The sequence below is a fragment of the Mytilus trossulus genome, chromosome 2 (genome assembly GCF_036588685.1).
Source record: "Mytilus trossulus isolate FHL-02 chromosome 2, PNRI_Mtr1.1.1.hap1, whole genome shotgun sequence".
In the NCBI taxonomy this organism is placed as follows: Eukaryota; Metazoa; Mollusca; class Bivalvia; order Mytilida; family Mytilidae; genus Mytilus; species Mytilus trossulus.
Window position 1 is genome coordinate 29,096,207 of NC_086374.1, and position 15,872 is coordinate 29,112,078.

The 15,872-nt window shown below is 32.3% G+C and overlaps 1 protein-coding gene across 4 annotated transcripts in view; it reads right to left on the bottom strand.

Annotated features, from left to right (window-relative positions):
• Positions 1–324: 324 nt before the first annotated feature.
• The window catches only part of LOC134706935 (probable methyltransferase-like protein 24), a 130,969-nt gene continuing 115,421 nt past the window's right edge, over positions 325–15,872 (bottom strand). For all 4 annotated transcript variants that reach the window (XM_063566310.1, XM_063566313.1, XM_063566312.1 and 1 more), the window contains exons 2-7: positions 9,661–9,738; positions 7,069–7,309; positions 5,954–6,073; positions 4,910–4,981; positions 3,062–3,233; positions 325–925 (exon numbers count right to left, since the gene is read on the bottom strand). In XM_063566310.1, coding sequence (XP_063422380.1) covers positions 584–925; positions 3,062–3,233; positions 4,910–4,981; positions 5,954–6,073; positions 7,069–7,309; positions 9,661–9,738 — 1,025 coding nt within the window. In that variant the 3' untranslated portion in view covers positions 325–583. The remainder of the gene's footprint in view (positions 926–3,061; positions 3,234–4,909; positions 4,982–5,953; positions 6,074–7,068; positions 7,310–9,660; positions 9,739–15,872) is intronic.

The following is a 15,872-nucleotide window of genomic DNA, read 5'->3' on the forward strand; positions in this document are numbered from 1 at the left end:
AGTGGATTAAAAGCCTCATAATATTTCTAGCGGGTAATATTCTATAATATCTACAAAGTATACGTTGAAAAAAGCATTAAACCTTGTGATGTCGCTGATAATGTCCGCTCACGGCTCAAAGTCGAGATACGAAAGTTGCAAAGCGACTGAAGAGGCTGATATCATATTCACACAGACGAAAAATGCAACAACACCAACAAGAAAGAGCGGTCCCACAGCTGGTAATGTTCATGCATAGAAGGAATGTCTGATAGCATCTAAATAAAATTATCAATTGGTATTTTATCTAGAAAATTATCACTCTTTTTTATAGACCTACGCTCCTTGAAAAGAAACACATGTTTTATTTTGTACAAACGCATTATATAACCAACAGTTGCAAAATTGAACAAGGAATATACATATCATTGTTCACATACAATGATTTACTTATAACATAATTAGCTATATGTAAAATCCATACACGTAATTCCGCCGAGATTCTATGGTATTTAAAAGTGCAAAAAACAGTCTATAATATTCAATTCCATACTCTTCTTCAGTTAACATATTTCCTGTTATACTGCCTTAAAACTTTCCGACGTTAAGTCTTTTTCGTTTTTGTCAATTTTAATAAAGGTCTCCGTTTCTTTGTGGACGTAACATATTTTGTATTGACATATGCCACGTCAGCTTGAATATTAAACTGTTCTGGTATATGAGTACATGGATGCATGGCTGTCACAAACTTATGAAATCCTATGTCATGTAATGTTTTATAAGTCCGCAAAAGTTTTGAATAGTCAGATTTCGATGGCCAATCCGGGAATAAATGATACTCTAACATGAATTGTTTAACATGTGAGAAGATTTTATCTTCAAATAGATTTTCTATTACTGCCCACTCGTGGCCTTCAACGTCTATTTTTAACACATCAATATCCCTCTGCAAAATCAAAAGAGAAATGAGAAATGTTAAGGAGTAATACATGTTTTACCAAAAAAATATTCAATTATTTAAAGGAATATTACACACTACAATAATATACAGTTTCATTCTGCACCAAAACAGCATAAAATGAAGTAATTACTACAAATATTGCCGCTATTTTATACCTATTGATCATCAGCCGGTCCATATATCGTATAATGGACCGGGATAGTGGACCGATGATAAAAGCGTACAGTGACATCATTAATATTAACTGTGAACTACAAGATATCAATAAACATAAAAAAAAGTTATTTTCAAAGAAATATTCTTGCTGATGCAGAAATTCCCTGTCTTTATGGATTCTAAATCAGGAGTATTAGATTTTGTTGTCATGGTTATATCTAGTTTTGTGCAACTTATGCGGTTTGGTTGTCCACTAGGTTCATTCTAATTAAGTATGACCATATATATAAATGTATTACTACCAAAATATTCGAAACATCCCAGTAGGTCTGATCAAACAACATACAAAAGGTTTTTTTAACTATTATGTATGGTAGCTGAAACATATTTCGCATGTGTTTGTCTATGCTTTATATTCACGTAGCTACAAATTTTTCAATAGTAATATCAATCTAAAATCTGTACAGTAGCATTTATTTGGCTACTCGAATTACAACCTCCTCGTGGGATTTCAGTCCAAGTATGCAGTAGTATTCAAGAGCTTGCAGCTGCTACTCAGACTCTATAAAACTTCACCAGTGTCTGAGCAGAAAGTTGATGAGCCAGGGGTATGTCAAAGAACGTCTCGACAATTTTCAAAAAAGTAGTTCATCGGAAGGTACCAAGACCTTGTTGATAAATATTTCGTATCAACTTCAAAAATAATACACGATGGTCTAGGAAGTATGGATTCTTGGTACTGACGTTGTTTATCATCTTAATAACGTGCTATAGTGTTTTTAACATCTACCTTTTTATATTACTTTTACTGTTTAGTCTTGGGGTTTTTTTTTTAGCCATTTGGCGAGGCTCAGTACATCACGTTATTGTTCTATGATAATTCTCGTGTTTCTGTCTTTCATTTTTGCTAATGTGCTTTGTCTACATGCCTTCTTGTGTCTTCTTGATGTTTTGTTGTTACATATGACGTGGATCTGTACTTATACATACCGTCATTGTGTTTTGTACTATGGTAAATTTGTGTTTTTTTTGTCATTAATTTTTGCTACTATCCTTGGTCTATATGCCATTTTGTGCTTCTTTGTTACATAAAATTGAGAATGGAAATGGGGACTGTGTCAAAGAGACAACAACCCGACCAAATAAAAAAAAACAACAGCAGAAGGTCACCAACAGGTGACATATTTGTTTGTTTTTATAGTGACTAACAATATTACAGAAAACATAATAATGACTTCTGTACTACTTATTTTGATATTTTTCACCTATCCTGTCTGGGTTTTTTTCACAAATCTTTGTCATTATAATGGAGTTTGGAGCGACTGTGTTACAAGTGAGAGGTTTAGCTAGCTGTAAAACCTAGTTTAATCCACCATTTTCTTCATACGAAAATGCATGTACCAAGTCAGGAATATGAGAGTTGTTATCCATTCGTGTTATGCGTTTGAGGTTTGGATTTTGCCATTTGATTAGAGACTTTCCTTTTTATATTTCCTCTTAGTTCAATATTTTTTTATGACTTTAATTTCTTTTACCCGATAGTTATAAGCTTTAAGTCCATATTCAAATATTTCGTGCAAATTCAAACAGAATAATTGTAATTGATGAAAACAATAATTATTTCTGTGAAATCACAAATTTTCTATGATAGCTTTCATGTCAAAAAGCAGAAATTCAATTTTTTTTTATAATTAAACTTATGAAAAAGTGAAGATTTTTTGTTGGTCAAAACTTGTATACAATGGTCCAAAATTGCAGTAATTATATTTGTGCAATTATAAAGGTGTATTGTGTCTGCTTGATAAGTATTATGCTAAATTTCTTTAATTTTTTTTTTTTTAAGTATGAGCTATAAAAGGTTCGATACTAAGCATGCTAATGTTGATACAGACCTTTCATTCTGAAGTGAAATATTTTAAAACAATAATAAAGCTAAAGATGTAATGGCTTGTGTATTCTACTTACTTCTTTATGACCAAGAGCTGTTTTAATTAAATTAAGTGTCATAATAGTCCATGTATCATTATCATGAACATAAATATCCTTTCGAGGGAGGAACTTATCATCTGTATAACTACTTAGTCCTAAAGCATGGAAACGTACTGATGACGGTCTGGTAAAATCATTTCTTTTCATACTGAAAATTAAACATTTAAAAATGTGCATGTAAAATATAATAAACAAACTTCTAAGGACTAATTCCAATGAGGTACAAGTTGAAAATTTACAAATAAGCGAGTTTCATGGGGAACTAATGCCTATCAAACGGTTCAATTAAATAAAGGCATATACCGCTGTTCGAAATTCATAAATCGATAGAGAAAAACCAAATCCGAGTTACAAACTAAACCTGATAACTATCTCCCATTTCGATATACATTATATAGGAAATGAGAAATACATTTGCATTTGCAAACACACTGTCATACAGAAAGATAGATCATTGTTCGTGTTCAGTTTTTATCCCCAACTTATCAGTAGTCTTAAGTTTGTGGTGAATGAAACATTTTGTGTAGGCTCGTATGCTGAACTCACGATTTTTTTAATATTTTTTTTTCATTTTGTGTCGTTGACTTGCTTTCTATGTGATGTATAACATAATAAATACCTTTTTTAGTCATGTTGAAACTATAAGTTCCTAAAAATGCGGATGAATATTTTTTTCTTTAAATTCATTAAATTAAAATATCGAGAAAAAATTGTCATATGGTATTGATAAGGCTAATATTTGTGCTTCTGCATCAGATAATTAACCATCAGCATTGGGATTTTAAAAAAAATCAATAACTAATATGTAAACTTTTGCCAAAGGAAAGCATTTATTAGTTTTTGTTACCTTAGATCATAGTCTTTCACCTGACCGAATCAAATAATATGTTACCTTGGATCAAAGAAGAGCATTGATTAATTTTTACCTTAGATCATAGGACTGCATTAAATAAAATATAACCTTTAAGTTAAATCATATTAGCTCATTAATTAATATGTTAACTCAGGTCATATGAGACCATACGATAATGTTTTAACGTGGATAAAAAGAGTGCATTCATCAAATTTGACTGATATGTTTCTTTGGATCATGGGAGAGCACTTAATAGTATAATAGCTTAGATAATAGGAGAGCATTAAATAACATGTTATATAGGATCATAGGATCATAGCAGAGCATTAAATTATATGTTAATTTGTATCAAAGGAGAGCATTAAATATTATGTTACACAGGATCATAGAAGAGTATTAAATAATATGTTAATTTGGAATTAAGTGGAGCATGTATTTATATGATATGTTAATTAAGATCTAAGGATTTCATTAATCAACAGTTTACCTTAGATCATAGGAGAGCATTACATAATGTGTTACCTAGTCCTTAGATTCAATGAGAGCATTAAATAATGTGCTGCCTAGCCCTTAGATTATAGAGAAGCATTAAATAACGTGTTAGCTAGCTCTTGGACTATAGGAGATCTTTAAATAATGTGTTACCTTGGATAAAAGGAGAGCATAAAATAATTTGTTATATATCCTTATGTCATAGGAGAGAATGAGATAATATGTTACCTAGGCCTCAGATTATAGGAGAGCATAACATGATGTATTAGTTTTGATCACATGAGGCCGTGAAATAATATTTTAACTTGGAGCAAAAGAGAGCATTAAATAATGTACTAGCGTGGTTCAAAGGAGAAAATTAAATAATATGTTACCTTTGATAAAAGGAGAGCATTTATTAACATGCTACCTAGGAACAAAAGAGGAAATTAAATAGTTTGTTACCTTGGAACAAAAAAGGGAAATAAATAGTATGTTACCTTGGATCAAATGAGTGTACTTCACAGCCATGTTCAGCCATATCGTCATCAAAACTAAAATCATTAGCAATGCTGCAAATATACACATCAATTTAGTGTCGATAAAGGGCAAGTCAAGTTTGTGCATCTTCTACACTAAATCTTATAGTAAATACCTACAAACGATAGAGATGACAATGCTGTTATCATTGTATAACACGAATGTGTCTATAGTACATGGATGCCCCACTCGCACTTTCATTTTCTATGTTCACTGGACCGTGCCGTGAAATCGGGGCCAGAATTCTAATTCGGCATTAAAATTAGAAATGTCATATCATAGGGGACAAGTGTACTAAGTTTCAGGTTGATTGGACTTCAACTTCATCAAAAACTACCTCCACCAAAAATTATAACCTGAAGCGGGAAAGACAGACGAACGAACGAAAGAACAAAAGAACGAACGGTCGCACAGACAGAAAAAAAATAAAGCCATCAGGCTCTACTATCGAAGGTGGCCTTTAAAATTCAAAACATAAAAATCAGATTCAAAGTTGTTGAACCTGATTCAAACATTTCAGTTATATGTGAGCCAGTCCACGAATTTAAAAAAAAAGTGTGTATATTTGTTGGAAGCAGATTTGTGACCAATAAACTTTATTATAATTGCTAATACGTTAAGATTTATGCTTTTCACCAGCTTGAGTATTTACAACCCCTCCTTTCCTTAAGAGTTTTCTCTTTTCTTTCCTTTTATTGCGTAAATGTTTGTTTATGTAGCTTAAATCTCAATAGACAGCACGGAGAAAAAAGCTCTATAGCTTACAATGTCTCATATATCATTGCGGATAAATTGAGCGTAGCGGTATGATTCCCGCCGAAGGAACTTTATATGGTGTATTCCAACTTAAACATAATCAGACATCCCTACGTTTAACTGAACACTGTGTTTATTTCGTTACACATAGATCAAGATGCTGACCCCACCCCTTTTCGGTTTCAAATCCTTGATTCGCATCTTGTTATCCAGCCTTTTTTAATCTTTTGTTGAGATACGCTACCTACCCAAATGAATACACTAAACATGGTTTCTTAATTACATATTTTTCATCTACGCAGATCCACCAGTTTCCAACTTTTTTAATGTCCTGACATTGGTAATCAATTCCTCTCTGTTTTAAATCCCTGAAACAAAAACAAAAACAAAATAAAGGTAAAAAACAGGAACTAACAGGAGCATCCTAAATGGCTACTTTGGTAAAATTATGAAAAATTCAAATTATTAAAAGTAGCAGGCATATAATTGCCATGGAGACAGTAATCCACAAAAGTACACATGGCGTGGATTTATATGGTATTAGAGAAGATTTAAAAAAAAAATACTTTGACTTCTAAGACCGATCGATATGCATTGGCAATAAGCTCCCATCACCAAACGTTGTAGCAGGATAAGCTAACAAAGATGCTGAGCCGTAGCGAATATCTCTTTCCCGGCTGCTTTGCAAAATTGCAATATAACTAGTCTTAATGGTAGACGGCCAAACAATATTGTCTTTGAAACAAGTGCCTGTGTTACCTAAATACTTAATGATATCTGTAAAACATAATATTCTACTCTGTAATATCATAAACATATAAAAAGATGTTGATCTCAACAGAGAGAATAAACATCATATCCATGGTTCACGAACAGCAAAATATGTATTACATATTGTGTTTCATATTGATTTGGTTTCAAATCCATGCTAAATGACCTTTAATCTAATATTATACAAACACACTTTAAAAGAGGGACAGAAAATACCAGAGGGACAGTCAAACTCATAAATCGAAAATAAACTGACAACACCATGGCTAAAAATGAAAAACACAAACAGACAAACAACCGTACACATGACACAACAAAGAAAACTAAAGAATAAACTCCACCAAAAACTAGGGGTGATCTCAGGTGCTCCGGAAGGGTAAGCAGATCCTGCTACACATGTATCATGTTGTACTAGACAAACCAGAACACTTATAGCCACCTACATCCGTTGTCACATCTTCGCTAGCCAAGGATTACGAGCCAATCCGCTCCGATCATAATCCTTGGCTAGCGTAGATGTCGTTGTCAAGGCAAACACATCCAATTGTTATGATTGACGGAAATCAGTAAATAATAAACAAATATAACTTACCATTCTAAAAACGCTGCTGACATCCACCAATCAGTTTTATATATATTTTTAGGTACATCATCATAGACTGGAAACGTTTCATTCCAGTCACTTTCGACTACAGGCACAACAGGGACAAAGGTCGCCGTGGGTGCTACATACTTAAGTTGCGGCTGTTTGTTTGGTACTGGCTCTGTTTTGTTGATTGGCTTTGGTTCAGGTATAAAAAATGTGGTTGGTATATTTGTGCGATTTATGTAACCTGCAAAAAAAATATTTATTACATGCATTCCAATGTATTCCTAATGCATTGTCCACTACAGACTACAGCAATAATTGAGGGTGGGCATTCATTTTATAGTATTTATTATGCAAAGGCATAATGCAGTAAAACTTCATCAACCATTATCATAAGATGACTATATGCAAAAACTAAGTAAACAACTATAGTCATTACAAATCCAAGATAAGCTGCTAGGTTTTTTTAAATTAAATCCAAGCGACAAAACAATAATATTTACTTGAACTAAACTTGATCGGAAACTTCTAATACAAATGATCCGCCTATTACAAAAAGTGTAAATCAATTGGATTCTTCAGAGTCTTCATCCAATATTTCATAATTATGTCGAAAAAGGTGGACCATCCAAACGTACTGAAGAAGAAAATCGTTTGGTAACTTGGCACATGACCATACATGTTTGTAACAAGAGTGCACACACTGAAATGTCTCGCCTTCTTTACTAATCATTGATATGATGTTGATAGTCCTAAATATAAAGCTTTATTACAACTGTCACATAAACTAAACATAAACCAAGAAAACTAAACATTGACCTTTGATCTATGAAAATGAGGTCAAGGTCAGATTAGCCATGCCAGGCAGGCATGTACAGCTAACAATTCTTCCATACAACAAATTAGTGGATCTATATCTATTGCTTTTTATAGTTTAAGAAAAACAGACCATAACACAAAAAATTAAATATAACCACTGAACCATACGCGACTGACATATAGATCATAAAATATTTCCATACACCAAATATAGTTGACCTATTGCGTATAGTATTAGAAAAAAGACCAAAACTCAAAACTTAACTTTGACCACTGGACCATGCAAATGAGATATAGGTTAGATGACACCTGCCACCTAGACATGTACACCTTTTAATCATTCTATACACCGTATAGTAGACCTTTTGCATACAGTAAAGGAAAAACAGACCAAAACACAAAAACTTAAACCACTGAACAATGAAAATGAGGTCAAGGTCAAATGACACCTGCCAGTTATACATGTACACCTTACAGTGCTTCTATACACCGAATATACTGGACCTAATGCTTATAGTATCTCAGATATGGACTTGACCACAAAAAACTTAACCTTGTTCACTGATCCATGAAATGAGGTCGGGGTCAAGTGAAATCTGTCTGACGTAAACTTGTAACATGAGGCATACATATACAAATTGGGAAGCATCCAGGTCTTCCATCTTCTAAAATGTAAAGCTTTTAAGAAGTTAGATAACGCCGCCGCTTGATCACTATCCCTATGTCGAGCTTTCTGCGACAAAAGTAGAAGGCTCGACAAAAACTCCGGTCAACATCTTTGATATAATACTATTCCACTATATTCTATTGTTTGCTTAATCATTTATATTATACATGATTGCTACTTCTTTTTTTGTTTTTCAATTACGATTCATATTCGTAAAAAAGCTAATCAGACTTTATTTTTCACCACGTTTTTTGTAAATGCCTATACCCATGGGTCAAACTCAAGTCACCTCGCTTATACATTTTTACCTTACAATAATTGAATACACCATTATAGAATTAGAAACTGACCTTATTACGAGAAATGATCCATATAAAATTGAGGAGCGTTGTCAGATATACATGTACATGTACATATTGTAGTATTGACCAACAGATTATAGTGGTGATTGACACAATGATGTAATCGTCAAAACTTAACTTTGAGCAATGAACCATGTTGGTAAGGTCAAGTTAAGATCAAACTTGCAATCAACTAGCTACTGGACAAATATATATTTATAGCTGGTGTACAACAAGAGTAAATAAGTCAACAAAGCTTCTATATTGTCAGAACGGTAAATAAAGGCAACAGTAGTATACCGCTGTTCAAAACTCATAAATCCATGGACATTTAAAAATGTTTAAAAACGATGGAAACTATCTAAGACTATAATTTTGCCTCTTTTTCGACCTGTTCCCTAAGATGATGCTGTCAACGTATATTTGTTCCACTACTTCTATTCCGTGACAACGCCACGGGAACATCACCGTCTGGCCCAAACAAGGAAAATTTACAATAGGGATATAAAAAGTCGTCCCTTTAGTCGTACATTTTTAGGTCGAATTTCTCGTGTAAAACTGATTTTTTTATATCTAGAGAATGACAGTTATTGCTGATTATAAAGCATATCTGTGGCAGTCTTTTGTCTTTCCTCGACTGGATCGCAGCCTATGCTGTTACACACAAATCAGTCAACAAAATATATCCATGCATAGAGAGGCTAAAATCGGATCCACCTTAACTAATTCAAAGTAATATTTGAGAGATTTTATCTTCCATATGTTTACCTGTTTGGTATAAAGTGACGTACAAACAGGTCATCAGTATTGTTACAACAACCACATATTTTATCCAATGTTGATAACCTGGAATTAAAAATCAGAAATTTAAAGATTTATCTAAATTAACGAATGTGTATTACTGTTATTACAGTATTCCTGTGTATTAGAAGTTTCGAAAAAAATATATAGATGAATTAATAATGTTAGATACAATTAGGTTTAGTTTAAACATATTTTATTTGTTAAAGTACAAATTGGATAAGACACAAGTCAAACAGACTTATGAAGTCTTCTCCATTTAACATTTATAGCAATATAATACAAAAATATATGTATGAGCATGCATGTAAAGAATGGTATATCTATTTAGTAAATATATATATAAATATGGATCAAAAGACGGAAAATTGAAGTAAAAGAAAACAATAATAATACAGAAAAAATAAATAAATAAATAAAAATAAAAATAAAAATATATAAATGAATAAATTATTTTGAAAACAGAAAAAAACAAAAAAAAACAAATAATAAAAAAACAAAACCAAAAGGAAAAAAAAAAAGGGAGAAGAAATCTTACTTAGAGGATGATGTGTGTGCGATCATGGTTTGCTACCTAGACAATTTGAAATCTTTCCGAACTTTTAATAAACTCAAAGACATTTTTGAAAATGGTTTGGTTTTGCTCTAAAGTAAGAAGACAACTACCCGAGGTAAGTAGTTCTATGTTAATTTTACAATCATTTGGAAGCCAGTGCAGACTTTCAAACATTTTATTTCGTATTTCTGAATATAATATACATTTAAAAAAGAAATGATAGGAATCTTCACGATTAACACCACAGCGCAGGAAGGGTCAGTAATAATGTTGACCCTATATAGATCATAGTTTAAGGATGATGCAAAACATCGAAGTTGGGTGAGAATTATATTCAATTTTCGATTTCCAAATTCATATTGCTTCGGTACAAATATATTACTCTGAGGATAACGGTTTTTTAGTTCAGTTTTAAATTTATTAATTGATTCCACATCACGAGTTGAATCATCAAGATTATTCCAAAGACGTATGGTTGATGGAATAAAAGAATCATTAGTTAATGCTAGTCTGCAGAATGGAATAATGATGTCATTTCCATTGCGTAGAGGATAGACCGTCATACTTTGTATTTTTTGGGGAATTAAATTTGACAAATATTCTTATTTTGAATATTATAAAACATTTGGATTTTTCTTCTCTCTCTTCTTTCAGCTAATGTTTCCCATCCAAGTTCATCATAAATAACCTTTGAGCTTGTGAAAATAGGTAACCCTGTAACTATCCTAGCAGCTTGGAGCTGTAATTGCTCCAGTTTATTGACATCACCTACCCCAATATTATCCCAAACCTCACTTGCATACTCAAATAAAGGTCTTATAAAAACTAAATAGAGTTTTTCTAAATTTTTCCTGCTCAGTATATATTTCAACTTTCTTAGCATATTTATGTTTAGACGTGCTAAAGATAATATTATCAACTTGGGCATTCCATTTAGCATCATTGCTAAATGTAACCCCTAAATGTTTATGCATATTTGTAATAGGTATATTTTTATCATTGAATATAAAGTTCATTTCTGGGGTTTCAACATTAGAAAATAACATAATTTCTGTTTAATCTGGATTAAAAGACATTATCCATTTTTTGGACCATTCGTTCAGCTGTTCTAGATCATGGTTTATCACAGTTTTTATCTGAAAAGCATCACGATCCGCACAGCTGAACGATGTGTCATCTGCGAAGAGTCTGCACAGAGAAATAAGTCTTTCTGCAATATCATTTATATATATTATAAAAAGTAATGGTCCAAGGACTGACCCTTGAGGAACTCCAGCTGAAATACTGCAAAGTTTTGAAGAAGATTGCTTGATAACCACCCTTTGTTTTCTATCACTTAAGTAGCTTCTAAACCATTTTAACAGATTTCCATTTATACCATAAGCCTTCATTTTATGTAATAAACCATCATGCCAAATTTTATCAAAGGCTCTAGAGAAATCGCAAAAAACAAAACAACTTATCTCTTTCTTTTCAAGTGAGTTCAATATGCAATTATATATTTCTAACAGTTGGTGAACCGTTGAACATTTAGGAAGAATACCCGATTGATACTCATAAATTAATTTAAATCTTTGTAAGTGGTTGTAAACATATTTATATACAACACGTTCCATGACTTTGCCTATGCAACTTGATATAGGTCTATAATTTGAAGGTAATGAACTATCCCCCTTTTTAAATAAGGCTATAACATTTGCAATTTTCCAGCTGAAGGATATTTGCACTGATGCAAGGATTTATTAAATATAATACATAATGGAATTGCATTTTTTTCGGAGCAAATTTTAAGCATCTTATGACTAATGACATCCGGGCCTGACGCTTTTTTGGGATTTATAGTTTTTATGATATCAACAATTTCACTAGTACTAATCACTATATCATTCAATAAATTGTTAGTTTTTTTTGTCGAAATCGGGTAATTGAGCATCAACATCTGCTAGCGAAGAAATGAAACAAAAATACTTATTTAGAATGTCGCATTTCTCGTCGTCTCTATCGGCGAACTCCTCAAAACGATCATCATTAAGAATATTTTTTAATGGGGGTATGTTATTAGATCCTCTATTTGGCTTAATCAGCATCTTCATAATTTTCCAATAAGTCTTAGAATCTGAAGCGTTATCTAGTATTATATTTTCCAAGTTTTTCTCAAAATTTTCTTTCGCTTCCTTTTTCATATTGTTCACTTTATTCCTCTGTTTCTTATATTTATTAATATTATTAATTCGTATATTTTAACAAATTTGATTCGTTTAGGGATAGTCACATGTTAAACTATATTTTCGAAGGTAGAGAGAAAACGGCGGATAGCAAAATGCATATTGACCGGCAAAAAGCATATCGCACGGTTATTTTTAGAATATCTAAAACCGATATACTTTGTGACGTCATGTAATGAATTTCAGGATATTGTTTAACGTTTTTAAACACATGATATTTGTAATCGATTATTTGACCAAAAAAATCTTCAAATACGTAAGATGTCAAAAAAAGTCAATGAAATAACAACGTATATGTTGTTTATGTCAAGGAGACAATGTAATATCTTTAAAATTCCAACAAACCTAAATGAAGAATTTGATACATATGGTCGGAAATTAATAATATAACAAATATAGCCTTTGTATGAAGTCAATACAGGATATATCGACCCAAAGAAGTATATCGACCTCGGACTTCGTCCTCAATCAATATACTTCTTTCAGGTCAATATATCCTTGTATCGACCTCATACAAAGGCTATATTTGTATAATATCCGTTTCTTTTTTAGATTTAATTGATTTTTTTCGTAATCTATCCCTTATTCGAATTGTACAATTAGGTACAAAAGAAGAGAGACGAAATATATATTTCCTTGTTTCATAGTTTACCCCGCCGTCACAACAATTATATGCGTAAGATGTATATCATATCATGTTTAACATACCTTCCGCAATATTCGTCGAATGAGAGACAAAATTTAAATGTTTATTTTTTAAATAAAATATCAAAACACAGTTCATACGTATTGATTTTTCATAAATCAGAATATCAAAGTAAATAAGTCAAACAAAACTGTTCTCATATTCTTTTTGGGAAACTCTTTATATCCATTTTTGGGCCAAATGAGTTTTTCTCATCACCGGCGTCCGTCGTCGTTATGCCCGCGTCACACTGTGCCGATTTTTACGCCGATGGCAACACGATTATGGAAATTTTCAAAATCGGGACTGATCGTATCCAGATCGGACTATTCATAGTGCCATCTTTAACCATCGAAGAACCATCGGCCACTTTTTCAAGCCTTCGGGGACAACTTCGGGAAGGGTTTTAAATTTTTTAACATGTTAAAAAATCTCCGAAGGTGCGTCCGATGTTGAGAGTTCGTATTGAGTTCGTATCACCATCTTCGCCATCGTAATGTCACCGGGAATGCATCTTTGAACATCGTATTGAATTCGTGTTTCCATCGTTTCCATCGGGCAGTTTTGATATTACGATGTCTACACGAATGAATCACGAAGCTACCCGAAGATCTTACGATGGCAACACGACTTCGTGAAGACCTCGTAATCCCGTCGTGTTGCCATCGAATAAAAGTACGAAGGCGGCAAGATGGAACAACGACGGCAATAAATCCAGCTAAATGTAAGTTAATTTTCGCGCTAAAATACATTTAAAGTGCCATGCGCGATATGCACTGGTCAGTCTAATACGACAGTTAAGAAAGTTCACAAAACATGGATATGGCACGCCTGAACCACTTTTATAGATAATCCTAAATTATCTCAGATAAACCAGGATTTTCTCAGATAAACTAGGATTATCTCAATTTTTTACATTAAGCTCAGATAAACCGGGATTATCTCGATTTTTTCCAGATAATGCCGGTTTATCTCAGAATTTTCAGATAAACCGGGATTTTCTCCAGATAATGAATTTTCTATATTTTCTCAGATAAACTAGGATTTTTTCGAATTTGAATTAAGCTCAGATAATCTTAGTTTATCTGAGATAAACCGGGATTATCTGAGAAAATCCGGGATTATCTGAAAATTCTGAGAAAATTGATTATCTAAAAAAAAAGGAGCCAATAGAAAGTCACGACACATTGGAAGAAAATTTCATGGTCATAAGGGATAAGGTATAGAGACCATGGAGCATCTATACAGACGGAATAATGAAAGATAAGGCTCTTACGGGAAAAGTTTTAGAAAGTTTATTTTTTTATAAATTTTATAAATTTTAACAATTGATTTATTCAGGATGTACATGTATTACATTGTACAAGTATATCGATATTAATGAAGATCAGAGGGAAGTTGTCTTGAAAGTTTCTTTTAGGAGAATTTGAATGTAATATCCGAATTTTTTTATTTTTCCTTATGAAGATAGTGAAATGTGTTACATAAATCTGACATCCGCACAATTAACTAGGACAAATAACTTTAATGTTGAAATAAGTTAAGCACAGTTGAAATACACCATTTAGAAGTCCTAAAGAGTTTCCTTTTAGAAAGTTATAATCTTAATTAAAAAAGATACCACGCTCCATTTTCTTTCTGTAATTTTCTCGATTAAAACCGTGAAATATGGTATCATACATTTTATTGCTTAAATATACATTTAAGATAATCTAATCAAGATGATGGCAATTGACCAATACCTGAAATATTTATTACCTTACAACTTTATTATATTGTTTATTGGTTTGTTATTTAACGACACGTGCGACTGCCCAGTGCAATGTTAACCATTAAACAAACGCTGTTTATACGGGTTTTTGATCGGTTCATTCTCATTTATCCAACTTTTTAAAAATTTATGTAGAACAGGTATCTTATTTATAAAAAGTGGGAATAGATGGAATGAACCAATAATACTACAAAAAAAATAAATCCGGGTATAATTTTCACTATTATTTTTCAACCCAAACTCTAAATAAAAAACTTTTGTTCTTGATTACCTATCCAACTTTTTTGGTTCATTCCCTCTATTCCCACTTTTTATAAATCTGGTAAGAAAAGGTAAAATTTCATGTGGGAATAGGAGGAAAACTTGTGCAAACAAAGGATTATACTGTACAAACATATTTTTAATTAACTGAAAATTTACCAGTGTTTTTATGTTATTAGAACAGATAATAAGATATTTTGCATCTATGAATTTAGCATAGCATGTTAAAATGTGCAACTGACATTTAATTTTCATCCTCGTTTAAGTAGGTGGAATACTGCATCATTGTAGTGATAAACGTTGATCTGTCTTTGCTGTAGTCTATCCTTAAGTTGGGTCAGTCTGTTGTCTATGTAGGTTTAGGGGCGTTTCCATGAAAAAAAACGTCAATTATTTTTCTCTACCGAACTTCCTCCATTAATTGTCTATGGTTTGTTAAAATGACTCGATTGATCTTAAAATCAGAAGACCAGTAACGAGAAATTCCAAACATACGGTATAAGGCGTTACTAAACATTTCAATAGTCCTTAGCCAGGATTTTATGAATGAAAGGCGTAATTATGGTTGTCCTGGTAGAGGGTCCATGAGGTCGCTCAAAAGCTCCTGGGTTTCAACAATTAGCATCAAATTATGAAGAAGCTAGACTTATAAATATCTCTCTATTTTAGATCTTTGAACAA